Source organism: Spea bombifrons, chromosome 8 (assembly GCF_027358695.1).
Source record: "Spea bombifrons isolate aSpeBom1 chromosome 8, aSpeBom1.2.pri, whole genome shotgun sequence".
Lineage (NCBI taxonomy): Eukaryota > Metazoa > Chordata > Amphibia > Anura > Pelobatidae > Spea > Spea bombifrons.
The window spans coordinates 5,103,143-5,130,970 of NC_071094.1; the positions used below are offsets into that span (position 1 = coordinate 5,103,143).

General features: G+C 45.1%; 1 protein-coding gene and 3 non-coding genes across 4 annotated transcripts; all 4 read right to left on the minus strand.

Annotated features, from left to right (window-relative positions):
- Positions 1-98: 98 nt before the first annotated feature.
- PRRC2B (proline rich coiled-coil 2B) lies at positions 99-27,377 on the minus strand. Its single transcript, XM_053472531.1, has 32 exons — positions 27,220-27,377; positions 18,889-19,058; positions 18,575-18,752; positions 18,245-18,347; positions 17,702-17,774; positions 17,344-17,511; positions 16,602-16,843; positions 16,387-16,517; positions 16,025-16,173; positions 15,857-15,947; positions 15,381-15,576; positions 14,701-15,031; positions 12,063-12,229; positions 11,618-11,840; positions 11,092-11,275; positions 8,393-10,360; positions 7,703-7,884; positions 7,510-7,622; positions 7,206-7,329; positions 7,003-7,079; positions 6,270-6,455; positions 5,875-6,069; positions 5,573-5,659; positions 4,943-5,047; positions 4,534-4,726; positions 4,114-4,211; positions 3,485-3,612; positions 3,029-3,266; positions 2,349-2,498; positions 2,136-2,218; positions 1,263-1,350; positions 99-310 (listed from the first exon to the last, which is right to left on the minus strand). The coding sequence occupies exons 2-32, from the start codon at positions 19,001-19,003 to the stop codon at positions 170-172; spliced, it is 6,507 nt and encodes a 2,168-aa protein (XP_053328506.1). The 5' UTR covers positions 19,004-19,058; positions 27,220-27,377; the 3' UTR covers positions 99-169.
- LOC128504159 (small nucleolar RNA SNORD62) lies at positions 3,967-4,046 on the minus strand. The gene has a single exon (XR_008355392.1). It is a non-coding gene; the product is annotated as a small nucleolar RNA SNORD62 (small nucleolar RNA).
- Positions 4,377-4,457, minus strand: LOC128504158 (small nucleolar RNA SNORD62). Its single transcript, XR_008355391.1, has one exon. It is a non-coding gene; the product is annotated as a small nucleolar RNA SNORD62 (small nucleolar RNA).
- LOC128504157 (small nucleolar RNA SNORD62) lies at positions 5,349-5,429 on the minus strand. The gene has a single exon (XR_008355390.1). It is a non-coding gene; the product is annotated as a small nucleolar RNA SNORD62 (small nucleolar RNA).
- Positions 27,378-27,828: the final 451 nt, after the last annotated feature.

The following is a 27,828-nucleotide window of genomic DNA, read 5'->3' on the forward strand; positions in this document are numbered from 1 at the left end:
TTATGGCCACAGGTAGTTTGCCCAGCTGGGAAGAGGGGTTATTGTCCGACTGTTCGTGTGACGGTAGAAGCGGCAGGGGGGCTGTTCTCAGATGAAGGACATGGAGGCCGGGGCTGACGGCTTCAGATGCGAGATGGAGAAAACCGGTTGGTATATACAGACTTCGCTTTTAAGCTTTGCTTTCTTCCACCTTCACCATCTGAGGTTTGATGGCCCCCGTGCGGACCGGCTTCATCGGATTTGGCGACGGCTGCTCAGGGAGTTTGGGGGACGCCAGGCAGCTTTTGCCGTCATCCGATCTCGGTTTTACCTGTTCCAAGAAAACGAGAGAAAAGAAAACACGGAGATCGGCATTAAAAACAGAGCAGAGGAATATTTTCGGCCGCGGCGGCATTATCGGCTTTTCCTCAATCGCAGAATTTACGGCTAACATTTCTCGATCACGAAAGGCCCCGAAGCTGATTACATTAATCTACAGAACATAACCGGCTGTTTGGGGTGTGAGATTACTGAAGCGCCCATTGTGAACAGACTTGGAACAAGCCAAGTAATGGTGCTTATGGATTAACGTATATAGATGTATCAGAGCCACGCTCATGCGTATACCATGCAGAGCTGCCATCTTAACCTGTTCCTGTTCTCAGGGAGTGCACGGTTATTCCTCCCCACCAAGTTCTCTCCCCCCTGGTAAATTGACGATTGTTCAATTTCCTGAAGTTCTCTCCCTTCTCCTCCCTAAACCAATCTAAAACAGACAACACTAGCTTGTTCTACCTTACTCCGCAGATCTAAGTTTTCCTTGGATAAAATAACCCTTTACTTTAATTCTATCACCAAAACCGCATCGATCGAAGAGTGAAAAGAATAAGCTCTAGGGAGTCCCTATAACTAAATGTAGTCACACTAAAGCTGCGACTGTGACCGTCCCCGTTTAACGGAGGAAAGGAGGCGAGGGGAGTATGAAAGCTGAGCCAAGAAAAGATGCAAGGAGGCCAAGCACAGCGCAGAACGAATAACCAAAGACACACGACAAAAGGCAAGTCTCCAGTATAGCAGGACATTACATTCTATCACATGTAACTTATCCACGGAAGACACTTTCATGCAACCCAACCTTCCTAAGGCACTTAAGGTGCCGCTACGAGTACTCGGCACGACCTACGCTGCGGACACGGGTCGGAGGTAACGTTAAGGGCCATCTCTGCAGCCAGTGAAGGATAATGTGAGCGTTGCAGATGAAGGCTGTGAATCACGGGCTTTACCTGTTGAGGATAGTGTCCCTGCACAGACCCCAGGTTGGCAGAGTGCCCCGCTCCGGGTGACTTTCCACTGGGACTAGCTGAATTGGGCCTTAAAATAAAAGGCAACTGTTTCAGAAGAAGAGGCAAAAGCATAGAACCAGACTAACAGGGCCAGAGAAACGAGACTAAACAGAATTGGGAGGGGGGGGTTGCTCTACAGTTACCGACAGACGAACGTCTTATATCGTCGCACTGAGTAACATCTACCTAACCTGACTGATTGTGGGAAAGTGGGTGCCGGACTCCAAGCTTCAGCTTCATTCAGACATAGAATTAGACATACATTTTAGAATAGCAGCATGCAAACCGTAGAAGAAAAAACAACATGCCGTATCCTTAAATACGCTTTCCATTGACCTTATTAAAACACCAATAATACATAACGATTCGCCTTAGTAAGACTGGGTTGCCACCCTACACCTCCTTAGTGGCCGGCTGATTAAGCAGCTTAGGCCTGCCATAGGATTGTCTGTACTAACGGAGCGGTCTAATTCAGGACAAGAATTAGCATTCATATCGGTCAGTTCACAAAAAGCGGAGGCTTCAAGCAGCCACGGATCCAGCCTTCCGGCAGAGCAAAGAATTTATGTAAAGATATTTAATTTTATCTGAGCATAAGAGGAATTTACAGAGCGTTTCATCCAAACCTGGCTCTTTCACTTCTACTATTGCTTGAAAGCCATAATTAGTAGTTTGAGGGAAAATAACAGGTTGAAATAAACAGAAAGTTCGACGTTCCAGAGCCCTTGTGTTTCAAGCGATGCCACGATTGGTAAAGTCTTTGGGGCTCCTTAAGCGGAACGAGTAGCGCCCCCGCATGCCGTGAATTCTTACCGGTAGGAGTGCTGCGTTTGTATGGAGGGCATGTTCTGTTTGCCGTCTGCAAAATGAAAACCTTTCATCTCCATCTGGGAGGACTGAGGAACAGACAGGAGAAATCAGACCTTAGGACGTGGAACGCTAATAACCCCCCCCCCAAAAAAACCCATTAAAAGACACAACGCTTAACAGAAATATAAAATGTACGTAAAACCAAGACGCCCTTACCTCTCTGCTTGCAGTCATGATGGAGGGCTGCATCCTGCGCGGAGCCCCCACTGGCAAGTTCTGCCCTTGGGGTAACTGAATGGACTGTGGAAGGAGCATCGCCTGCTGGCCAGACCCGTAACGGGGCATCTGGAGCTGCGACATGGTTAACTGTAAAGGAAAACGCCAATTACTACCTACGAAGTATCAAAGATATTTCATTCAACCTGCCTCGGAACATACTACGCCACTGCTGCTGCTGAGACGCACGCTAATTCCTCCCCTGACCCATACAAACTATCAAACCAGCTAGAAGGAGTAACAGATTTAACAAATCCCTTCTCAGACGCACGCCTGCCTACGTTCCAAGCTTGGAGGAAGAGTTTCGGATTTTTACTTTTTGGGAAGGTCAGCTTTCTGGAGCAAGGAAGGGGATGCGTGTGCTTTGGATCACCCTGGGTGGTGGATGCGCGACCAGCTGATATATCCGAGTATCCAGTTTAACTTTCAATCGGTGCATTCAGTAATCACTTAAGGCACGATGTGAAGATCTAAGTATTTCTCTACCTAAACCAAGCCTTTAATCTGTGGAGGCCAGGGGGAAGTTAAAAAGATAATTTGGCTTGTGCTATGCACGATAGGGCAAGTTTAAATACTATACAACGAAACACATTAATGCCACGAGAGGCACGGTGCTCTACCTGCGTCAGCTGGGAATCCATCATCTGAGAGGCTCCCAACCCCGCGGCCTGGTTCAGCTGGCTCTCGTACACCAGCTGCTGGCTTCCGTTCATGGTCTGGTAAGAGGCAGCCTGGGTTTTCACCATCTCCAGGGGTTGCATGCCTGGGAACTGGGTGTACGGCGGCTTGAGACCGGTGCTGCTGGTCAGTACCATGGTGCTGGGCTGAGAGAGGCTGGGGTGCATATACACCTGGGACCTGAAGGACGAGAAGGCTACAGTCACAAACGCACAACAACCACAAGGCTCGGTTAATCCATAAAAGAGTACGAGGAGGACATCAAGAAGCTTGTAGGGGATAGCAGTTTATTTTACAGCATGTCTCGAGCTTTGAACACAGTAGCTCCCATCGTCCCTTACAAGCTACTTATTTCCCACCTTCGCGTACATATAATTCGGAATTTGAACCCGGCTTACCTAAACGGCTGCATGGAGCTGTACATCTCCTGTGACTGGGAGACGGGGAGGCCGCCTCGTAAACTCAGCTGGGCTTGAGCTTGAAGCGATGTGTGAAGTGAGATGGGGATCTGCTGAGCCGCTGCCGCCTGTCACGGGAGAGAGGACATTAGACCAAAGCGACCAACTAACTTCATCCTGACCATTACTGAACAGTTATTATATGGAACATTGAACAAAGCATCGCAAGTTGGGAGATTAGCAAAGGGCTCCATATAATGGTTTTTGCCTTCCATCCCATAATGGAGTTCTACTTGACACCAAAGGGGACATTGTCCAGAAGATGAACTCGGTGGAGCTCTCCATTCATAAGCTTACCAATTCTGCAAAGCTGTTTATACAAGTTACGTCGTCGTTGCCTTTAGCCACAGTTACAAGTGACTTGGACCAGGCTTGGGTCCATATAACATGTATTTAAATAGTCTCCTATAGAGAAATATTAGTCTCTCAGCAATATCATTTCCTCAGTTCCCTTCTGAGTACAAGTGAAGAGTCAGAAGGATCTATTGAAACATCACAGAGACCTCCCATGTATGTTCTGGAAACAGATGCGTGTATGTGCTGGAGGATAACTGAGCGCTATATCATACCTGCTGGTAGCCCTGCTGCTGAGGTATAGTCTGTTGTAACAGACGAGGCTGGCTAGCAAACACGTGGCCATCTAGGTACAAAGGAGGGATGTGGTTACCTGAAATGAGAAGAGTGGATGAAGAATCTGACCTCAAGCTGCCTGTAGGCAGATACATTAAACACGAGAGAGCCATACATGTACAAGTCCCGTGTTTGGCCGGCCACGCTTGATCACTCAACATTGTGGGTTTATCAATTGCACCTTACACTTGTTACAGTCAAGTCTCTCAGTAACACAATATCCTCATTTCTCTTCTGAGTACATAGTGAAGAGTTGGAAGGATCTATTGGAACATCACAGAGAATTACACCCCCCCCCCCACACTTAGAAAAACAAAGCACGGAATGATTCCAGCGAATGGCGAACATTGAGATTTTACCTGGCATGGAAGCAGACGGGGCCACTGAGGCAATGGGCATGGGCGGCATTGAGACCCCACCAAACGAGCTGTAGTTAACCCCAGTGGAAGCCCCTACACTGGAGGGGGGCTGGATTCCCGAGCCAGAGCCCGCGGGGGAGTTTTGCTCTGGCAAACTGGGTGAGTTTTCCCAAGCTTTGCGTGCAGACTCCATCTGTGCGTGCAAAGAAAAATAAAACTTCAGCTTCTTTATTATCAAGGTTGGATCTCATTCACTATATACCACGATGCAAACACATGCTCAGTGTTCGTGCAAATGAAAACAGAAGCGATTGGCACTCTGGCGGCTTTATGTGCTCGCCGTAAAGTATTCCAGATAATTAGGCAATGGTGGAAATATTTAGTGGAAGGGGCCGTTAGGTGAAAGTACCTTCAGAGTAAGCTCAGCAGTGGGGTAGGACATTGGATTCAGGCTCATGCCCTGCTGGAGATGGTGATCTCTTCTCAGAATAGGTATGGATTGTGTTAACCCTGCCTGAAAGAACACAAAAATCATCAAAATACGGTAAAACCGAGCAATGAAACGCATACGATTTACAACTCTGGCAAAACTATCGCTAGATATGGAGCACAGAACACGCTTGGAAGAGCGTGCCAACAATTTCTATGTTTTAAACAAAAAAGGGAGCCACATATTCACCCAACTTAGAAATTCTTAAAGAACTTTGGAACTGGACCAGAATTTCTCTTTTTCCAGATGAATAGAGCTAATAAAACCTTTGCCACGTTAAATGTTCTTCTTGGGTTCACTTTTGAACCATTTGGAGAAATATTAGTCTCTCAGCGATACAATTTCTTCAGTTCCCTTCTGAGTACATAGTGAAGAGTCAGAAGGATCTATTGGAACATCACAGAGACCATAAAGAAGAAACAAAAACAGACTAATGTATGCGCCGGATGTCGATGTGCTCCTGTGTACCGGCAGTCTGTTTTGGCAGACTTGGCTGGCTAGCAAACGTGGCTATTTAGTGGTTGGGTGAAAATCTGTTTATTTTCTTACTTTGTTAGCCAGAGCGTCCTGAAGTTTTGTGACTGTGTTAGCCGTAGAACCAGGAGCTCCCCCGGGAGGTAAGGAATAGTCTGCCTCCTGTGCGAGAGGAATAATAAAAATAAATACAGAAGGCATAACACAAAGCATAAGTGGAACGCACAAAAATCAGCTACTTGACACAAACTGGAGACCCACAAACGGGTAGCAACTGTTAAAACATTTTTATAGTACGGAGGGTCCATCATAGACCAGATTCATTACAATCTGTATGAAACATGTATTATAAAATGAAAACAAAAGTAAATGCTCACTTTTGCGCTTACTCCAAACTCAATTGGTGTAACTGGGAGGACAGAATCCACATGGATTTCAACCCCGTTAACCGGAGGGACGCTGCCTTCTAAACGCTCGGTGCCTTCGGAGCCTTTTCGGTTCTTTAGAGAGCGCTCGTTCCCAATGGGACCAGGCTTGTGGTCTTTGTTCACCACCGAACCAGCTTCAGAATCCTTCAGGAAGAGAGAAATGTTTAGATGGAATTCGTCGTGTAAAGACACGATCACAAAGCAAGGACTGGCATGCGGAGAAATTCAAGGGCGACAATGAAGCCTCCCCGAAAACTTCAGACAAAACAGTGCTACTGACCAAGTTGAAGCCCAGAGCATTTAAGGGTTAAACTAAATCTGCATATTGCCAGAGAACATCTCACCTTTCTGTCTGCTTGTTTCTGTCCTTGATCTTTAGGGCAATCTGACTTGGACTCCACCATACTCGTGCCGTTTATCTCATCGGGTTTCATGGTGCCATATGGGGAGCTACGCTGAGACGACGTTGCAGATGACTCCCGAGACTCGCTTAGGTCAATGCCGCTGTCACCTTGACTTGATTTGAAGCCCTACCAGTCCAAGCAGAGAATGAATCAGAACATACATACATACATATATGAAAGCTGAACCAACGTGTTTCGGTTAACTTGCTTGAAATACAACACTACAAAGAGTCTGTTAATCAGAGAACCAGAGAGGGAAGAGAGAGGAGGACAGAGGAATAGAGAACAGGAAAGCAAAGTGAGAGAAAAAGATCGGGAGAATACGAAAGAGAGTTCTTTGTTTAGGAGGAATATAAATGAAAGCCAATAAAGGACATGCCTACAGTGTTTGATATTGAATATGGAAGACATTTAAAACCTAAAATTCGGTGAGATCCCCTTGCAGCACCCATCAGAATCCATGACTACTTGCATGCTGCATGATTTAATTACTGGAAAGTTTAAAGCCCAGGTTCTCAGGACTATAGTCTCCTCAGAAGGCCTTAGATTGAGTACATGGTGAAGGCTCAGCAGGATCTATTGGAACATCATGGACACTGGGACATGTAAAAGACACTGCTCCAAAGGTAACAGTCAGGACATTTCTTTAGAATATTCAAGCATTCTAACATACCTCCGAGGAGCTGGACTCCGTGCTAAAGGCACTCACAGGCTTGTTCCAGGCATCACTGCCAGACTGAACAGACATACCTGTGCAGGTGAGAAACAAACATGCGCACACATTACCCCAAACCAAAACTACAACAGCAATTATACAAAGAAGGGGCTCGCAAGATGATTTTATTGTTTTTTTGCTACGTTTAATGGTCATCTAACCTTGGCTGTTATTCTCCCAGATCTCTTTGCTGTTAACACTGTTCTGATCCAGGCACATGCCGTTCTGCTTTTTGGCAAATCGAGGAGGAATTCTGGACTGGATGCTGTTGCCTTTCGACGAAACCTAGAATGAGAAAAAGTGTTGGCCATTGGCTATGTATGAACCCCTTTAAACACATCACCATAGAGCTCAAAACCATCAGAGTTAGGCCAATGAAGCGTCTTTTTATTTGGGTTTAAATATTAGGGTATAATTACCCAGGATAATGCATAAACACTGCTTTATTGCATATAAGCACCTCACCTGAACCATCTGGTCCTTTTTCTTATGGTCTTTGTCCAGCACGCGACTTGGCTTATTGACCGCGTCAGGATAACCATCTCCTCCTACTTCGGAGTCTTCGTCCAAGACCAGATCTGTATTAAATAATAGGTGGTGTCAACACAGCTCCATGCAAACCAGAAGTAGAGAGAGAGAGTGTTGAAGAGGAACCTACCGCTGTATTTCATATCAAACTGCGCTATAGTCTCTGCTTGCTCTTTAGCCTTCAGCCCACATGGCCTGGAGTCCCTTTCATGGTTTTTTCCAGAAGAATCTCCATGGTCACCGTGTATTGAGTGCTCCAAGCTGTATCTATGGCGGCTGCTCTCTTGGGAGTAGGAGTCGTCAGAGCATCGACTGGAAAAAAGTACAGAAAATTACAATTAAAATACATTCGGGGGGGGGGGGGGAATTTCCGGGATCAGCGTGTTCGCAGAGAAAACGGCTACACATTCGCCTGTTTGTAGCACAAAGTATTGCGGCTGTGTGTAATATTTGGGCAGAACCTTTTGCAGGTGCTAAAATACAAAATAAACCTGTTAATCCTTAAAGGGAAACTGCAGAATTTTAATTCAGACAAAATTCAAGATGGCTTCTAATACACATTACCATGTCAGCAAAAGAAACATACGCAGGTGTGTCGTCTTATTTTCTTTTTCAAATATTTTAATGCTTACACTGAAGTATAGAGACAAAAGATTCCTAATCCTTCTGTAATCTCGCAACTAAGATTGGTCCTTTTGCGTAAAATAAGTCTATAAAAAAAATTGTGATATACACGTTTTTGTGATATACACCTTTTTGTGATATACAATTCATTTTGGATTCAAGAGGGAATTTGGAGTCAAATGTAAACAGCAATTACCTGCCCTTTAGCGGGACACCATTCTGCTGGTAATCGTTACGGGAAGAATTCCCACCGACTCTTGAAGGTTTTTCATCGTAACCAGAAGGCTCAACTTTTCGACGATCCACAAGAGGCCTCTGGCTGGAAAAGCTCCTTTTGGACAATTCTCTCTTTTCAGAGAACCCATTTCCAGATACATTTGCATCGCCCTCCAAGTCCACAGGCCTCTTTTCACTGAAATCACTGCTTTCCGATGCCGTTTCCCACTCTTCGTTCACATGTTCAGAGTTACGGTAAGAGGTTTCAGGAGACCTCCTTGTAGATGTGCCAGATTTCTCCCCTAATGACACCTTTTGGCGCACATGCCAGTGATCGTGGCTGTTCACGGTACCGCTCACCTCTTCACCGCTCCACTGGCCGACGGTTTCCCTTTCTTGTCTGAGACGTCTAAACCTCGGAGGTTTGTCTTGACGAGGAGGGCGCCTTCTACCAAAAGACCGCTTCTCCAAATTGTCTCGATCTAAATATTCGTCTTGGAAGAACGGTCGCCTGTCACCTTGGGTTTCGTCAAAACCTCTACCAGAATAAGAATCTGAATACCTACGATCCTGAACATAGTCCCTCTCTGTGTTCTGACGGGTCCCGTAAGACTCGGACGACGGGTTATACTCTTGCCAGGTAGAGCCTCCCGATTTGGGTTGCCAATTAGAAGACTCTTTGGAGGTGAACGGCCTTCTTCCGTAGCTGTTACTCAGCCTTGGGGGAAGGGATCTTCCAAAAGCACGCGGGGCTCTGGCCTTTGGATCTGTAGCGTTGGGATCATCGGAATAATTTCTATTGGACCTCCAGGAATCCTGGAAGTCACCCTTTTTTACATCGTCTTCCTTTTCTAAAAGGGGAGGTTCGCTCCCATTCTCCGTCCCCCTCTGACGTCTACGTTTGGGAAGCTCTTCATACTCTGAGCCTTCGCTGTGGGTTTCGCTAGCTACACGTCTGCGGGAAACCTTGCCTCTAAAGTCTTCCGGAGGGTTGAAGTCCCTTACGCCCCTTCCTCTACTCAATCTCTGCCCAGCATATGGGCCGACCGCGCCACGGCCTCTAAAGCCAAAATCTCTAAAACCCCTGCCTCTTCCACGGCCCTGAGACCTGGTGCCAAACGCTTGCTCTTCATCAATGAAAATCCAGTTGTTTCTTTTTGTCAGGGGCACGCTAGTAGACTCCCGAGAAGGCTTATTTTCCCAGCTTCTTTCAACTTTTTCTTGAGGGATCTCAGTTTCCTGAACGTTATTAGAGGGGAAAGCGCTTTTTTCTTCCGACGGGACTGAAGGGGAGCACGGAACCGTCAGATCTGTTTTGACAGCATTGTCGGGTCTCGAAATAAGTTTTTCTTTTGTCGTTTTAACCTGATCTTTAGTTTCTGGTTTGCTTTTTTCCAGCTCCTTCTCCTCCACCTTAAGTGCTTTGAGAACCGGTTTCTTTATCGGACCAGACCTTCGACTCCTGCCAAGGCTTTCGGACTGCTGTTGGTTACTAGATTTGGTGGAATCACCTCGCCAATGACCTTCCTCTGTGTTATCCTGATAACCACAGTCTTCCTTCTTCCATGAACCAGCATCCAATAATTGCTCCTCCTTATGTGCCTCTTCTTCTGCGCTGCTTGTTGTATCTGATGATTTATTATTTACATAGCCCCAACCTTTGAACTGAGGTTTTTTATCATTTTTGCCAAACTCTGAGCCCCTTGTGGATGAATCCCTTGCACCAATATGGTTTCCCATTTTAATGCCAGACTCTGAAGGCTGAATGGGCTGGTACAGAGCATCTTGCCCTCTTCTTTGAGGTGAAAGACAGCTGGTTATACTTCCAGAGGATTTCTTTTCATAACTGCTGGATGCTAAATAGTCCCCGTCTCGCTCTTCTAAGGGTCCGTGGTGGGTGTGTACACCCTCTGACCTTTCCCTTGAGACAGAGTAAGAGCTTTCGTTCCTGAAAGCAAACCAGAAAGTATATAAGTCGGGTCCGGACAACTGAAAGCGAGCTTTACAGACAAGGTTTTTCATTCATCCTGCGAACGCTCACTAAATCACTGCTTTTATGAATTGCATTATTATTCTCTGGGAAGGTACGACACTTTCTAAGGAAGAATTTGGAGCGTTTCCACAGTCATTGGGGGGGAAAGAGTCATATATGCATGCCCTGCAGTGAGCCTTCAACCTCGGCAGCCTTCTCAACTTTAGATACCTGTGATTCTTAAACATGGTGGTAAACATGTCCACAAAACCTAGCAGATTAAAAATGCTTTGGTCGTGTGCAATAAAGAGTCTCGCTGGGGTACTACGCCAATAAAAGCAGGTTACCTTCATTGGCACACCAACTGATATTTGCAAAAGATTAATAATTAATAAACTTTAAGCATAAAACCAAGAATTTGCTTTTGTAGACCGTTTAGGTTCTGCATGCTTGTGCCCCTTTGGACCTCATGTTAACCTTCCAAGCTTTAGGCATGTTCAGAACCATCCACCTGTTGACTTGTAACACACATTGAGTTCTCACACAAAACGGTAACTTTTCATGTAAAGCAGCTCGGGTTCCATAGCAGAACTACTATGAAAACCACGGCTGCACACAGACTGCCGGCTCATACGACAGCAAATATCATTTGGCAATAATCCTTTAAATGAGAGAAAGGAGGGGAAAAAAAGCAAGAAATCTCTTACCGGTAACTACAATCCGCTGCGTTCTCAGCCTGCTTCTGCTGGGGGACCGAGTAGACCTTGTTCTGTAAATGGACACAGCCATCTGGGCTCCATGTGGACACTGGTTCTGTTGATGGGGGTCTCCTGTCCGCTTGGCATTCCTCATTGCTCATAGACTCTTGCTGGATAATGTGTTTCATCACACCTAATGTTAAGAAAGAGCACACTATTATGAAAAAACCATCAAACATACTTCACTAAATGGCCGAACCTATTCCCCATCGTAAGTCTACCTCCATACTGCTTCAACTAAACTATTTTTAGACTAACATTTAATGGCAAATTTTAATAATTTCCCATGCTACACATGCAGTCTATTGTACCCCCATAGGAGCAGAAAAATACACAATTTGGCGGTACTGACAGCTTCTGAAATGAAAAGTGCAAACAGAACAGCAAGTTTTGTAAAAAGGCGTTAGACAAGACATTGTGGTTATACAGTTTACACCTCCCTACTCAGAAATAAAATGAACATGCGAAATCCCACCTGGAGGGTGTATGGATGGGGGATAGAAGTCCACGGGGGCACGACCCGGAGTCATCCGTGGATCCATATACGAAGGCATCATCATCCAGCGAGGATCAAACCCCAACATCTGCGGATGATGGGAATAGAAAGTGCGCGGCGGATTGGAATGGGAAGACGCCACGTATGCTGCAGCTTGCTGCTGGTGCTGCTGCTGCCATTGCTGCATCTTGTATAACTGCTCCTACAGGGGGATGAGACCATAAAGATTTACCAGAGGTAGATGTACATAAAACACATTACAATGTCCAGCAGCACATCGCTTGCACGTAACAAGCGTAGGAAGCCAAGCAACGTTTTGTTATTTTGTCGGAGAAAGACCGGCTCTTCTGCCTTTCTGTTCACCGCGTTGCGGGGAAGCCCGCTGTCCAGTGTGGGCACGCAACACCACAACACGATCGCGTACCTGGTGCTGCCTCTGAAACCGCGGAGGGATGAGCTTCTGGTGCTTATTGAATTCCTGCACTGGAGAAGTGGATTCTGGGTAATCCTCATCACTACTCGATTCTACCCTCTGTGCTACAGGAGGTTCTTCATCAGGATAATCGGGCAGGTGCTCCGGGGTGGAGTATTCTGGGGGGGAAAAAAAGTTGTTTTTTTTTTATCTTCATAGTAGCGCAACAGCAGTGCTAATAAATCCTATTAAAATTATCTACAAAGACATCCCAAAAATCAACACTTCTGAAATGACGGACTAGAGAAAAACAATGGAAATGCAGCACCGGGAACCTAAGGACTATTTAATGAATTAATAAAATATATACGATCAAGAGTTTTGGAGACTTTTTGGGATATATATGATCAAGAGTTATGGTAAGTAGTAAGCTGTGCGAGTTTAATTAAATATTGATTCAAATTCTCACAATTGCTTTTCCCTTTTAAAAAAGATAAATATTGCCATAAGCAATAGACTTAGTAAACAGTTTTTTTGTAAGGCTTCCAAGTTTCTTGTAAAATGTTTACGTTTTTTTTTTATTTTATTTTTTTTAAAAGGGGTAATAAAAAAGTAAATTCCTCAGTTTCCTCAGAGCTGTCCCAATATTTGGTGATTTAAAGGGGAGTCATTCACACAGAAGCTTATGAAATTCAAACGAGCATTTACTGCATAGGGGCAGCGGTTGCTTCATTATGGGGTCAGTAAGACGACTGCGTAAAACAATACATTTAATCACTACATCAAACAATGAGTGATATCCAAACGGAAACACTATGAATGTGATCTTTGAGCTCATGCTTCGCTAGATGAACATAACCTATGGCCCCCTGTGGACAGCCATACGTACTCAAGTAATAGAGTCGGGCACGAAATAACTAATTTCTATTAAGATAGATGCAACAGCTTATTTTTTGTTAAGCAAAATCAGCCTGCGCGTCCACCTTTCACATTTTGCCAAATATTTAAGATTTTAGGGTCTCAAAGCTCAACGTGTGCAATTTAAACGATTTACAAAACCTGCATTGCACTTGATATACTATATAAGCGCTGCGTAAATTGTTGGCGCTATATAAATAAAAGATAATAATAATAAAAGACTATTATCATATTCAGCAAAGTTTACAAAAAGTGTGAATTCGATGGACCAAACACATCAGGCAACCTGTACAGGAGTTTAATGCGCATGATTCCCCCCCCCCCCCAAAAAAAGGGGCTTCGCTATAATCTCAAGAACAGTACCAGTCCCCTCATATTAGCATTTAACCCCTTCATGATACAGTATATCAAATTGGACACTATATCAAAAATCTCATTTTGAATACATGTATTTTTTGGATAAGTAAGGGATAAAATCTTTTTAAGCTTATTTTTTTGCGTGGGAACTTTTATTTGTATTGGTATGGGATTTAACAAAAGGCTCAAAACATGCTACGTTTTTACAGTGTAGAAATTTGGCATAATCTCTATCCTAAGAGGCCGGGACAATTTTAATAAATTCAGTTGCAACTCGCTGGTCTCCATCTTTTTAAAATGCTTAGGAAAAAAAACTAAAGATGAAAAAAATATAAAGGCCTTGATTTAAATATATTGTTTTATTCAAATATTATAAATTGCACATTGTCTGAGGAAAATATACACAAATACATCAAAAACGCAGAAGGTTCTATTGCAAGTGCATAAAAAGAATCGCCAGTGATAAAACCAGTAAAAGCATGAGAGAGCATTATGTGCACGGCTAGTATATGGGATTCATTTACGGGACGGAGGACTAGTTGCCTACGCTCTAGGGGGTCAAAAACATGGGGGGCTTTATGTTTACAGGTACACTACCTTCATGGACATTTTAACTAAGAAGTGCAATTTGGAATGTATTTAGGCACCGTAAGCTCATGTACAACGCAATGTGTGTTAAACAAATACATAGGAAGCTTGCATACATAAGCTTGCGGAATTTATCCCATACAACGTGGCCTTAAAGCAGAATTTAAAAGGGAAATTAAATAATGTTGTCCACCAAAGCTGTAATCGCTTGATGTGTAGAAAGAACACATTTCCGATAAGAACGCTTGTGATATGTTGCACATTATCGCCCAAACATGTAAATATGTGCTATAAAATAAATATAATAGGAACGCAAGATGCCCGCTCCCCATAAGCCTAGGTTTGTTCACCTGGCAATACGGGAAAAGAGAGTACATAAAACACGGGACATGGTGGCTAGAAAAATACTACTCATTCCATGGCCCATTTATGTTTGGCAAACATTTCTAAGAGACTACATCATAGAGAAATATAAACTGGACAAGCACAGGCATCTGTATAATAAATAAGCTTGGTAACGTTAGAGAGCAATACAACTGCAACCGGGGATAGCATCTTACCACATCAGGTCACACAATAAATTACAGGTTAAATTGCTCTGGTGTCACTTGTTGTAAAAGTGTTTCTTTGTCAGGCGGGACAAATAACAAAATGGGGAGTCTGTAGAGGAAACGCGAGGAAGTAGCCGGACATTCAAACATGCACCAACCCTGACCGATCTCTTTAGCCCTCGCACACGAGGTTTCAGCTAACGATTTGAGAACGTCATCCTCCCATGTTGCCGTACCTCTCCGAGAAGCGTGACTATTCTCCTGGGAGCCGCTCCGGTCAGAGACTGGAGATCGAGGGTCCTCATTCTCCTTGTTCTCCGCTTGCCTCGGAGCATCTCCTGGCGATTTTGGAGTCGGTTTTGTTTTCTGATCCAGCTGCTTTAGTTTGGCGGCACACGCGGCCAGGCGCTCCTCCCGGGCACGCCGTTCCTCCTCTTCGCGCCGCTTGCGTGCGCGCTCCACTGCCTCCGACATTTCGGACTGGACAAACTTCTGCCGTGGCGGCGGTTTGTCTTCCTTCTCTTCGGCAGACTGCTGTCTTAAAATCGTAGCAGGGGCAGCAGGCTTCTGCAAAAACAAACATTTTTGAGGATGATCACAGAAATAGATATGATATTCGAGAAAGTATTAAACTGACCAAGGTTAGCCACATGTAACGTACATGTACAAAGGAAACCCTTTCACTACGACTGGTAGACATTAAAAGCTACAAGGCATGATTCCGAGAGTGTTAGAGGGTGGAAGACGTAGGGGTGAGGTGAGCAATCCTAATTTACAGGAAGATTAACACAGCGGTCTAGTATTTTTGTGTGCAAGGTCATTTTTCTTCAAACATTCCATTTAAAAGGGGAATGGAAAGCAGCCAAACGGTGAGATGAAGTCTAGCTTGAGTTCAGCCTACACGGCCATCTTTTACCTGGTGCTCCGCCACAGCTGCCCAGCTGCTTGGTTTTCGAGAGCCTTGCTGCAGAGGCTCCTGTGACCTCCGGATAGGTCGCGGATGAACCAGCGGATCACTCCTGATTTTCCCCTCTTCTATTGGATACTTGGCCTCGGCACTGTCCGTGGAAGTGAAAGAGACCTGACGTTGCCTCCTGCCGTCCCAGCCGTTCCTGGAAAGAGGCAAAGTCATCAATTACAGACCGTGCAGAAACCCCAAGGACAAGTATTTGCCGGTTAACAAGGAAAAAGTGAACACAGACTAAATACAAATAAAATATGCATGCATTATAAAAACTAATAATGGAAGGAACTATATCGGAGACCCCTGACACATGGGGGACCCTTCAGCAGAGCAGATGAAAGCCAGTGCATGCTGTTGAACATGTAACGTACTCCTTGCCAGAAGACAGTGTCCCATACTATGGCCTTTGCGAGATATAAAAGGCTTACCATTTAGTTCTGGCATCTTTGGCTGCCTCCTCTTCATCTTCATCCTCACTGAATTTAAGTTTCTCTGAATAATCCACTTCATCCTGTAGACCTGCAAGAAAATATACTAGAATCTAGAGAACTAAAAAGGAGCCAATTCCCCTTTCCAAGCATCAAGCTGCTACGTACCAGCCCAGCCGTCCTCTGCATCATTGTCAAGGTCATCTAACTCCTTGAGATCTTCGGCATTAATGATCGTGGGTCTCTGCGTCCTCTCCGGCTGTGGTCGCAGCGGACGTACGGAACGAGGTGGACCTCCCGGAAACCGGTTCTCTTTTCTAAGCAGCGGGGAGAGAAAGTACCATGTCAGCATATTCACGTATTTACGTGTAACTGAAACACAGACTTACTTAGCGGTAGTAGGGGTTCAACAGGTAAAAGCTCTCCAAACAAATGACCGGAATTAAGATTTACGCTAGCAGTAGGTTATTTCACGGAGACAAAACATATGCTGGCTTCAGATTTCATTTTTAATTAAAGAAGGGCATTACCCATCGTGGTCATTCATCTGGTACTGCCGAAATGGGACACGAGGTTCAAGGCGAGGTTGGGAAGCTGCGAGGACAGGAAAGGAAGCACGGTCCGATGTCCCAGCGGGTTCTGATGGCTGCTGAGAGCACATCTGAAAACAAAACATTAAACATTTACAAAAATGCCAAACCCATGAAGTGGTCCTAACTACACAACGGGAGGAGAAAATACGTACAAAAGCCGGTAACATATCATGGTAAGTCGGTGGATGGTATGTGTTCCCCATGAACTGTGAAGCCGCTTTTCGGTTGGGTTGAGCTGGGCGCAGCGAAAGCTCCTTGGTGTCGGTTGCAAGTGCTAAGGAGGAGCTGCCGTCTCCTGAAACGGCGGTGGTTTTGCTGCCCGGCTCAGTAGGAGAGACGGTTGGAGAGATGCCAGAAATGTTTCTCGAACCGCCCTCCCTCCAACTGGTGACATCTAGAACAAGGGGGGGAATAAAAAAAACAAGAAATGTCAGGAAAACAATGTGAATGCTTATTTCACAGTAAGTTAACATTGAAAGCAGCGCAAGTTATCTTTGTTCCTAGCGAGTTACTGTCCTCCGTTAACGTTACCATAGCCTCTACCTTTATTTTCAGTAGCATGGGATACGACGTGCCCTGCTGGGCAGCATTAGTTGCTGGGATCACAATAGCGGTAAAGACAGAACACTCGAAAGCTATTAAAATTCAGTCCAAATATTATCCCAGCTCGTTAATGAATATTATTGCTGATTATGTAATAGGTTAATTTTAGTATTTAAATCAATTGTTACATGGAAATGAACATGACATTAAATGCGTATCCCTGCTGAACCAAATCAGATTCCCTCTCACTCCATATATAACAAAAAATACAGACTACATTTCCAATGTGTTCAATCCATATCAGGGGAAGGGGAAAGGGACGACAGACAATAAAACGTTCAGAGCGGTTACCGGGAAGCAGGGCGAGGGGCTTACTCTGGGGGCGGAGGCTTGGTCCGGGCCCATACGATGGATCTAAGACGTTCTTTTCTTTGCCAGCCTTGTCTTGCTCGCCAGCTGCTTTCAGCGTTGGAAATTCCTCGGGAGAGAAGGACAACAGTCGGTTTGAGCCCCTTGAACCTAGGAAGGAAATAAAGATTAACCAATGGATTTATAAAACAAAGCAAAACGCGACGTTATATAATTAAATTCCCTCCTGTTCTTTATGTATTAGGTATAACTGTTAAATGTCAGGCGCTCAAAATCAATTACTGAAATGCCATTGCAGAGAAGGAAGCGCTAGGGATTTAGAAGATAATGGTATACTTACCACCTTCGTGTCCGGCTGGCTTTCCATTCAGCTGTGCCCATGACCTTTGCCCACCTGGCACTAAACTTATATTCTGTAAGGGTAAGAAGAAAGGTGGCATCAGACAGCCGCTGCGTGAAACTGCTGGACCGATAGTCCCCAGGGCTACTGGACAAACACTCTCTCCGTTTAACAAGGTATAGGGCCAGAGGAGAAACACATTGTCGATCTACATTGTCTTGGACTAATTCATAGATAACCCTAATTGAAAACCAGATCAAAAAGGATAAGGAAGAAGAAAGTCTGGGGAGGGGGACTGCAGACTACGTAACTCAAACAGGTTAGAAGAAAGTCGTTTGGCTGCCAAGATGTAGAATAGGGATCCGAATAATGAAGACCAACTTAATTTCAACAGGCGCTACAGAAGACAGGACACCTTCGGCGGTTCAAGGGAAAGTCAAGCTCGAGACATAGCTCACTCGTTTTCCCGTTTAAAACTGACATTTTGATCACATTGGTTCTTATCGCTCAGCGTTAGGAGATCTCTGCTGCGGTTTTACTCACCTCCTGATTTATCACTGGGTTCGGCTTCTGTAAATTGGAGAGAGACTTCTGCGAACCCTGCGGCTGCTGCGACTCCTGCGGCGCAGGAACTGTTACACTGGAACTGTAAAGAACATATTAAACATGTAAATACCCCAGGAACGGGTGTAAATCCTGCCTCTGCACCTACGAGGATCCTGCTGGCGTTAAGGAAAGCTCTGACAGCTAGTTATCCGACAGCGGGTATCGCGGAGCAGTAGTCTGTGTACCTGCCCTAAGATGCAGGGGAACAGAATAATCCGCATCTACCGTCTCGCCACCTATCCGAGGGGTACTGGTCACAGAACTCACCTCTTTTGGTCTGGCTGCTCCTGTTTGTTTGCCCATCCTGTTCCGTCCTTGGGCACGATAATTATATTTGGGTCGTTTCCTTTATTCTCAGATTTCAAGCTTGGCAGGTTTGCGGGAGGTGGCATACGCCGGGCAGCAGCAACTTTCCCAAGACTCTGTAGGCCATGTCTAGGTATAACTGCGGAGGTTAATGGTATAGCCGTTAGGTTGGTGATACGCCATTGGTAAGCAGAAGTAAGTACACATTGCCCTACCAACAGGGGGCAGTAAAGGGCATGATGTTCACAGCTTAAGGTTTCCGGGGCACAACGCACCTGTGGTTCTGACTGCTTCTATTGACTTCCCTTTATACTTGTCAAACAGGTTGAGAGACGAGTACTTGCTTTTCCCATCCTTTCCCTTGGATATCTGCCCCAAACGATCGGACATTGCGATGAAATGTCATCTAGTAGGGAAATTTTTCTCTGCTCCTCTCCCTATCTGCCTGCGGGGGGAGATGGGACAGAAATGCAATCAATCAATCTGCTACTGACTTTACATCGTTCTATTACGGAGACAATATTCTCATGTGCTCCTTGGCCCAACACCAAAAGATCCAAACCCTGACCGGGAGTTAAGATTAACACGAAGACCAAGCTCCAAAAAAAATAAAATGGCGACCATCTCCAATCACGTAAAGGGAAGCATTAGTGTTACCATGGAGACCCATCTACGTGGAATACACGCTCCATACAATCTATATGTAACTGGCAGCTAATACCGCATCTTCTACAGCTTAATGGAGCTTAAATCTGCTAAGGGAAGGGACCGCGCTTCTCATTTCTGCCTGGAAGCTCCAGCGAATGATTTAATTCCACTCGTGGACAACCCTGTCAAAACTCAAAGGCTCCGGCAAACTTTGGCTAAATCACAAGCTCAGTGTGTGTGTAAAGTTAGTGGCACTCTTTACCGGGACAGATCTCTTACTCTAAGACAGCCCTATTCGTCTGCCAAGAATGGGGAAGAAACCCGAGAGGTCTTGAAAGCTTACACTCTAAATCTACCCCAGTTAGCCAATAAAATGTTATCCAGCAACTTGACTACTTCTCCCAAGAATTCTAATGGCAAGGAGAACAATTAGATAAACAAAGAAAACAAACAGTGGCTGAAAGACCCCGCCAACTGGCGGAGGTTGCGTGCCCAGCACTCCGCCTGGAAAGCCATCGAGTCACCTTCCTCCCTGGCGGCTTTGGAATTTCAGGCATGCTTTTCAGAAGTCTTTCAAACAAACTTAAAGAAGCCCCTGCGCGTATCTCCATGCCCCGCTCAGATATCGATCCACAATGCTTAGCACCGGGTTCCCCCAGGAGCCGACACCCCCCCCCATCACAGAAAGAACAGCCGGCAAAGGAACGATAGAAAACTCCCACACAGCTGTATTATACTATTGTACTGTATTATAAGTCAGAATTAAAAGAACCCGACTATCAACATTTTGCTCCGATAAACACCGTTTATCTCCAGATCTGGAGGTCGTCATTGTCAGTCGTGTGATATTCGGGGTCACTTTCTCTGCTCGATCACCAAACTGAGCTGATGCTTTACGGCAAAGCTAAGGAAGTCTGCTCCTCCATAGACTTTCATTAGTCAGAATGTCCAGCTGTGTGATTAAAACTCAGCCATTCTATTGTTTGCCAAAAGCAGTTCAATAAAAGGAGTCAGGGTGTTTGTCTAGGTGGAAGAGAACAGAGACAACATGTTTTATCCACTTATGAAAAGCAAGCCGCTTGCTCCTGACTCACTTGGTTAGCGGAAGATTTCGGGGGGCCTCCAGCCACCGTTACAACGTAGCAGACTGTTTAAAGTAAGCAGCGAAGTATCCTGCGTCCTGTCCCCTGAGAGGTTTTTGTTTATTTCTACAAAAACGGTTGACTAACCACTTTGGGGACAATTAAAGGCAGCACAATTACCTCTGTTTCTAGCGCCTTCCCCAGTTGATGAGGAAAGGCCTCCAAAGCCCATCTACCTCTATCTAAAGAGAAATTATTAGAGCTCCCTACTGAACAAGACACAAAAATAAAGCAGGTCCCAGAAGTTAAATATCTCAGATGTCTGGTTACAAAACGCCTAATTGTAACCCAAACCATGATTTCTTCGGCTGTGCCGTTTAAAGGGACGCTGCAGACATCACATGCACTTTAATGCATATAACAGATACAGGGTCCCTTTAAATTTTCATATGGTCCATTTTGCAAATGAATGGGGGGGGGGATTCTGCAAAATCTACCTTAAAAATTAGTTGTCCCCTCTGTCCGCAGCCCAGCAGGAGGTGCATTCTTCACAATTATAAATTTTGTCACGTTATATTCACGTTGAGAACGCATATGAACATACAATTCACCGACATGCAATATCTATATTTACAGTTTAAGTTAATCATGTGCTACAAACACATTTTAGTTAAATATCGCTAATTGGGGTCAAAAGATTACCGATACGTTTATTTTTAAAATCTATTGATTTGAAACGGTTATTTAAACATAGAATTTTTCCTACTGAAATACACAAAGCCTTGTACTTCTACGAGCCAACATCAACAAAAATATTTGGAACCCAGCTAGCCCACTACTAGGGGTGCGAGCCTTCGTAGACTAAACACACGCTGGTCTTATCTGCCGGGAACGGCCGCTTCCGTTTACACAGATGTACGCGCAGGTACAGACATACACGGCAACGCTGCATAATGACATAACAAAGATATGACATTCCATCAGACACTAAAGGGGCCATAAAAATGAATTTATACATCATATACACATATATACAGACACAATGCTTTGCAAAGTGTGGGGTCACTTAGAAAGGTCCTTATTTTTGAAAGAAAAAGCACATTTTGTCCAATAAAACAACACGAAATGGTTCAGAAATCCAGCATAGATGGGGTTAATGTAAATGACTACTGAAGCTGGAAACGTCTGATTTTTAATGGAATCCCTTCATAGGGGCTCATCCCTATTATCACTCCCATCACACCTGTTTCCCGATGGCACGTTGTGTTCGCTGATCCAAGTTTAAGCTTAAAAGGCTAAATGATTGTTAGAAAAAACTCTTTTGCAATTATGTTACAGATAGAAATTTCCCGGTTTTCCCATGAAGTGACCCCAAACATTTGAACACTAATAGACCTATAAAAACAAAAGAATGTTGTGTGTAACTTCACTGTGATTCCATCAAAAGGTTAACTCTACAGGTCCCCAAAACAAAATATATTAATATAAAGATGTCCAAGACACACACAAGATATATAATGGATTCCATATCCATGTCACATGGGCTCCACGTTGAGAGAAGCTCTCTCTAAGCCGCATCTCTCCCTCGCCTTGCGGAAGGGACGGTCGCTGGAGCTGCCGAGAGCTTTCAGGTGGCTTGTCGTGGATTCTGGCCCAGGGGAGACCGACGGGCTAAGAAGATGGTTCAGTGACATACTCTGTGTATATTTTCTTAATATGTCCCGTAGCGTGTTGGACACCAACAATGGAACCGGACTTAAGAACAGATTAGGAAGGACGAGTATCCAACGTGCTTGGTGTTTAATGAGACTTCAGATAGTAAATACCTTAAAGAGAAGGATGTTAGCGGCAAACAGCCACCTCGTAAACATGTTCCGACGTACAAACCCAATTAAAAAGCTCCACAGAGGTGGCTTAACTACAAAGAGTAGCCTGAAGCAACGAGAAGACTTTATTAGAGTCTGCTATAAAGAACGCAAAGCGGATCCTGATCAGCAGCGCCGGTGCCGCTTATTAGAACTTAGCGGAATTTGCGTTATCCTAGAAGGAACCCCTGTGTTTAAAGCTGCCAATCAAAACGTTTAAATGGAAATAAAAAGGACCAATTTCCTTGAGGAATCCAGAAGAATTCTCAGAAGTCTCTTTGATCCGGCCAAACCAATCACCTAACTATAGAAACCATCCCCCCACCGCTTTGGTGTTCCGGACTGTTTATTCAATATACATGGTGGTCCTTTCATCACACATCTCCCAAAACACAACCGATCCATAAGGTCAGAGGAGTTTGAGGATAAACCACCCAAAACGAAGCAGTTTTAGAAGCATTTTTACAGGGATTTGTGCGAATATACATAATATACGCATATTTATGTTAACACTCAGAAGAGACACAACACCAACATCTGTTAGTGAACCGAGGCTCCCAGCATTCTGTACGCACATCGCCCAACTTCTACCCCGGTGAATCGGGACACCGAGTGCCGAGCTTGAGAGGTAGAGCGTCACACAAACTGGCAGTGATACTGTACATGCGCACAATTCACACCCAGACACCAGAGAATGAACCTGGACTGGGAGATTGCAGCCCAGAATCTACCTCTGTCCCAAAAAGCGGGATTGGGAGACGTGTGTACGTCATGCCAAGTATCAGCCCATGTTGATTGGCGTGTGTATATACACAGATCAGCCATAACATTATGACCACCTGCCTAATATTGTGTTGGCCCCCTTTCTGCCGCCAGAACTGCCCTGACCCATCGCATCCCAGGCATGGACTCCACTAGACCTCTGAATGTGTGCTGTGGTATCTGCACCAAGTCATTAGCAGCAGGTCCTTTAAACTGCGAGGTGGAGACTCCATAGATGGGACTTTTTTGTCCAGCACATCCCACAGATGCTCGATTGGATTGCGATCTGAGGAATTTGGAGAACAAATCAACACCCTGAACTCACCGTTGTGTTCCTCAAACCATTCCTGAACCATTTTTGCTTTGTGGCAGGGCGCATTATCCTGCTGAAAGAGGCCAACGTCATCAGGGAGTACCGTGTCCACGAAGGGTTGTACATGGTCTGCAACAATGCTTAGGTAGGTGGTTTCTGTCAACGTAACATCCGCAGGAATGGTAGAAGCCAAGGTTTTCCCGCAGAACTTTGCCCAAAGCATCACACTGCCTCCGCCAGCTTGCCTTCTTCCCATAGTGCATCTGGAGCTGTGTGTTCTCCAGGTAAGTGACGCATCCGACCATCCGCATGGTATAAAAGAAAACGCGATTCATCTGACCAGACAACCCATTGTAGGCGCTTTCGGCAGTGGACGGGGGTCAGCCTGGGCCTCATACACAACAAACTGCGATGCTCTGTGTGTTCTGACACCTTTCTATCAGAACCTGCAGTAACTTTTTCACCAATTTCAGCTATAGGAGCTCATCTGTTGGATTTGAGCCCCCCCCATGCATCAATGAGCCTTGGCCGCCCATGACCTTTTGCCGGTTCATCGCTTTTCCTTCCTTGAACCATTTTTGATAAGTACTGAGCACTGCAGACCGGGAACAACACACAAGAGCTGCCGTTTTGGAGATGCTCTGACCCAGTCGTCCAGCCATCACAATTTGGCCCTTGTCAGTCGCTCAGACCCTTACGCTCACCCATTTTTCCTGCTTCGAACATCAACTTTGAGGACGACACGACCACTTGCAGCCTGATGCACACAGGTGCCATGATAAGACTATCCGTGCTATTCCCTTCACCTGTCAGAGCCCAGAATGTTGTGGCTGGTCGGTGTATGTATACCATCGGGAAAAAAGGCTTCTTCGTATGGCTTAAAATGGTTTATTTAACACTATAAATTCAAACAGTCCAGCCACGCAATTCCAGAAGCAACGATCCAGATCATATGGAGAAAGAGGTAACCAAACCAAGAAATATTCAGCTATAAACATTTTGTATTTGCACAGTGTGTTTACACACAAATATCCGACGGGTAAATCCCAAACCATTGGTAGAGAACCACCTGAGGCAGTCCTCTCATCGCAAACGCAGAGCGACAAACACTGATCGCGTGGAAGAAGAGGTTGAAACTCCACAACATGTCTACTTATCAGGGGTTCGTGGAGCCATCGTGTGGAGCCAACGTAGCCGATTTTTATATTACGTGGTACTTACGAGGAAGCATTATCCAGACGTCAGGCTCTCTTTAAAGCTGACATGTAACCAGCGATTATAACACACACATTTATTTAGTGTCCTAACTGTGCAGGATCTGGGAAGAGGGAAAGACCCACTTAAACGCAAACCTTTCCCACAACGCAGCAGAGCCCCTGCAATCGCATAGAGCTCGCAACATGAAGCCCTTGGAGAAAAACATCTGCCTTCTCCATTACGCAAACATGTCCAGCTCAAGGTCATCTCAACGCCTCGGCTTCTGCGCTTAATGTCATCATACCCTCCGCCTTCTGTTCAAACATATAGAAGATTAGGAACCACCGTAACCTTATCCGGCAGGGTCTTCCTCACCGGCAAACTCCAACCTAACCGATATACTATTACTGGGCTCCTCTTACCCGCCGCGAGCTGCCTTCGCAGAACTCAGCGGCATGAAACTCCGCGCTACGATTAAAACTTCTCATTTATAGAAACAAATACTGCCCTAATCAAGTATCTCGCGAACTGCAGCCCTTCTCCGCCCCGTTCATACCCCGCCAGGCGCACACGTTCCCAAATACACTTTTACCGCTGATCCTACTAACGGTAAACCAGCAGACGCCCGAATCAGGAGACGGGTGGCGACGTTATAGAGCTTTGGGAATAAAACATGGTTTCCCATCACCTTCCGGAGCGGAGTACAAAAAGTAAACGTTCGATTAATTCCCAAATATACTCAAATTACATATTAGTACAGTCTATGCACTAAACCCGGGGTTTCCGCTGCGGGAATTGGGCATCCTGTATAAAAATAAACAGTCCAAAGCGCCTCTGTTTGACCTCCACTCTTTTAGGGAATCCCCACCACGGCTGAGACAGCGCCCACCGAGTGTGCCGGAATTTCAGCTGTAAGTAATAATCGCCAATGGATTTTGCATTAAAACTACCCAGAGTCACCAGCCTCTCCAAAGCTTATTGATGCCGCTTACTGACAGCTACCACATTCAGATTCTAGGAAAATATATACATGTTCTGTTTACCAGCCGACTGGAAATATTTGTCTCTGGGAACCGTATAAATCAGGATAGCAACACAACATCGTACCTTTCCCGGGTATCAACTTACATTTCTAGATTGTAAGCTCCTTAGGGCAGGACCATCCCCTGTTTGTGTAAGTGTAATTGTTAAGCGATGCACTTACCCATTGTACGGCGCTGAGGAATATGATGCCACAATATCAATAATATTCAGCCATTTAGCGAATAAAATCCAATCAATTTTGTATTCAAAACAAGCAAGGGGGGGGGGTCATCGGAAGAGCCCTACAGACTGTAAATACCAAAAAGTTGCTAGGAACTCAACACGGTGTTAACGTTTGTTATTTATATGCACAAAAATAACGCAGACCACAAATCCAATAACACAACAATAATAGTTTTAATGAAAAAAAAAGTGGGCATCAAAGTCTATTAAACTAAATTAAACTTAAACAGGGGGCTCAGCAGACGAGAGATCTAAATACATTTTCATTTTTTTTTGTTTTTTTAAATGCATTTAATATTAAAAACACAATTTTGAAGTGTATAACGAATTGACATTGACAGACACAGGGAAAGTTGCGTGGGCAGATAAACACACACTGGGAAATAAACACTAATTGTGGGTATTACTCCCCGATTCCATTCACTAAGAGCCAGCAGAACATTAGTTTACAATTTACCTGCCACACTTACTATACGTTATCAACACACACCTATAGCACACATACATACACGCGGGTGCATTACTATAACCGCCAGCGTACACGGAACGGCCAATAACCCTTACACCACCGCTTCCGTCCGTATGTTTACATATAGAACGTGGATTGTGGCCGTTCAGTAAATAAACCCCTTTACTTGGCAGCCATATTGTGGGGGTTAAAATACATAAACATACACTGAAAAAAGGCACAAGATACATGGTCAATGCAGCTGCAGATTGTACAATATAGCATTATATATATATATATATATATATAACCTCCTCACACACTATACATACACATATATATATATATATATATATATATATATATATATATATATATATATATATATATATATATACACACACACCTCATATATTCTCCCTACACACACGTATATAATATATAGCTTGCTTACAGACCCCCACACACATAAATATACATATATTATACATACACATATATGTGGCCTCCTTACAGGCACAGTAATGTAGACACATAGATGGGAAGAATCAGTACGCTGCATAATCTTATAGATGCCCAAACACCCTCCACAGCTCGTTATATACCCCAAAGCACCGCCATTATTGCCCCGCATACACACCCAGCCCCGGGAGGCCGGTGAGGCAGCATAATATGCCCCCATAGAACCCCTTCTAATGTACCTATTGCACCCAGACTCCATCATTGACCCCCCCGACTCGGGGACCCCAGCCAAGGGGGAGGGGAATGAAGCCGGCGGCTGAATAGGCCTCGGGGCCAGAGTCTTCCTCCTCCGTGTCGCCGGGAATTGGTGTACGGACGCCCCGGGAGCATTTCCTCTCTACCCCTGCAAGTGTACCTAGCCAGGGGTTGAGGGAAGATGGAGGAAAATGGCTGCTGGGCCTGAACCGAACAAAGCTGTGGCCTGGGCCTAGCCAAGCCCCAACTCCCCCCGCCTCCACCCGGTATAGAATGACCCTGAGCGCCGCCCCGCTACAACTACCGACCTGGTCTGGTGGAGGGCTCTTATGGGCTAAATTCTAAACAATTCCGAGCTCGGGATAGGCGGTCGGTGCACGGGATGTCGACGGATTTAAGGCGATTCTGCTCCGACTCTTCGCCTCTCTCTCCTCCGTCTCTCTCGTTCTGTGTATTTTTTCCCTTTGGCCCCTCCCCCGGTTCGGCTGTCAATCAGTGAATAGGCGTTACAGGGTTAGAGGAAAGCGGAGAGCGACGCCTGCCGGCTCCGGACAGAACTACAACAACAACTGCTTCTGAAGTTCCACTTGGAAAAGGGATTATGCAATATGGCACTGGCCATCAGAATGAATGATGGCTACCAAAGTGCAGGGAATAATAGATCAACCGAATCATTTAATTATCTAATTTGGTTTTGGCTTACGCTCCTTTACTTCTGATGAACTGCATGCCCATTCTACAGCACTACGGAATGTGATCGCGCTATATAAAACAATAAATGATATTAAGAATTTTTGTTGGCCAACGGCCCAATAGGCATTTTCCCAATGTGCCAGATGGCCAAACTGGGCATGGAAGAGACAGCCCATCTCCGGGATCCTATCCCTGTGTGCCTCTTTCCTCCCCTGATGCCCCCT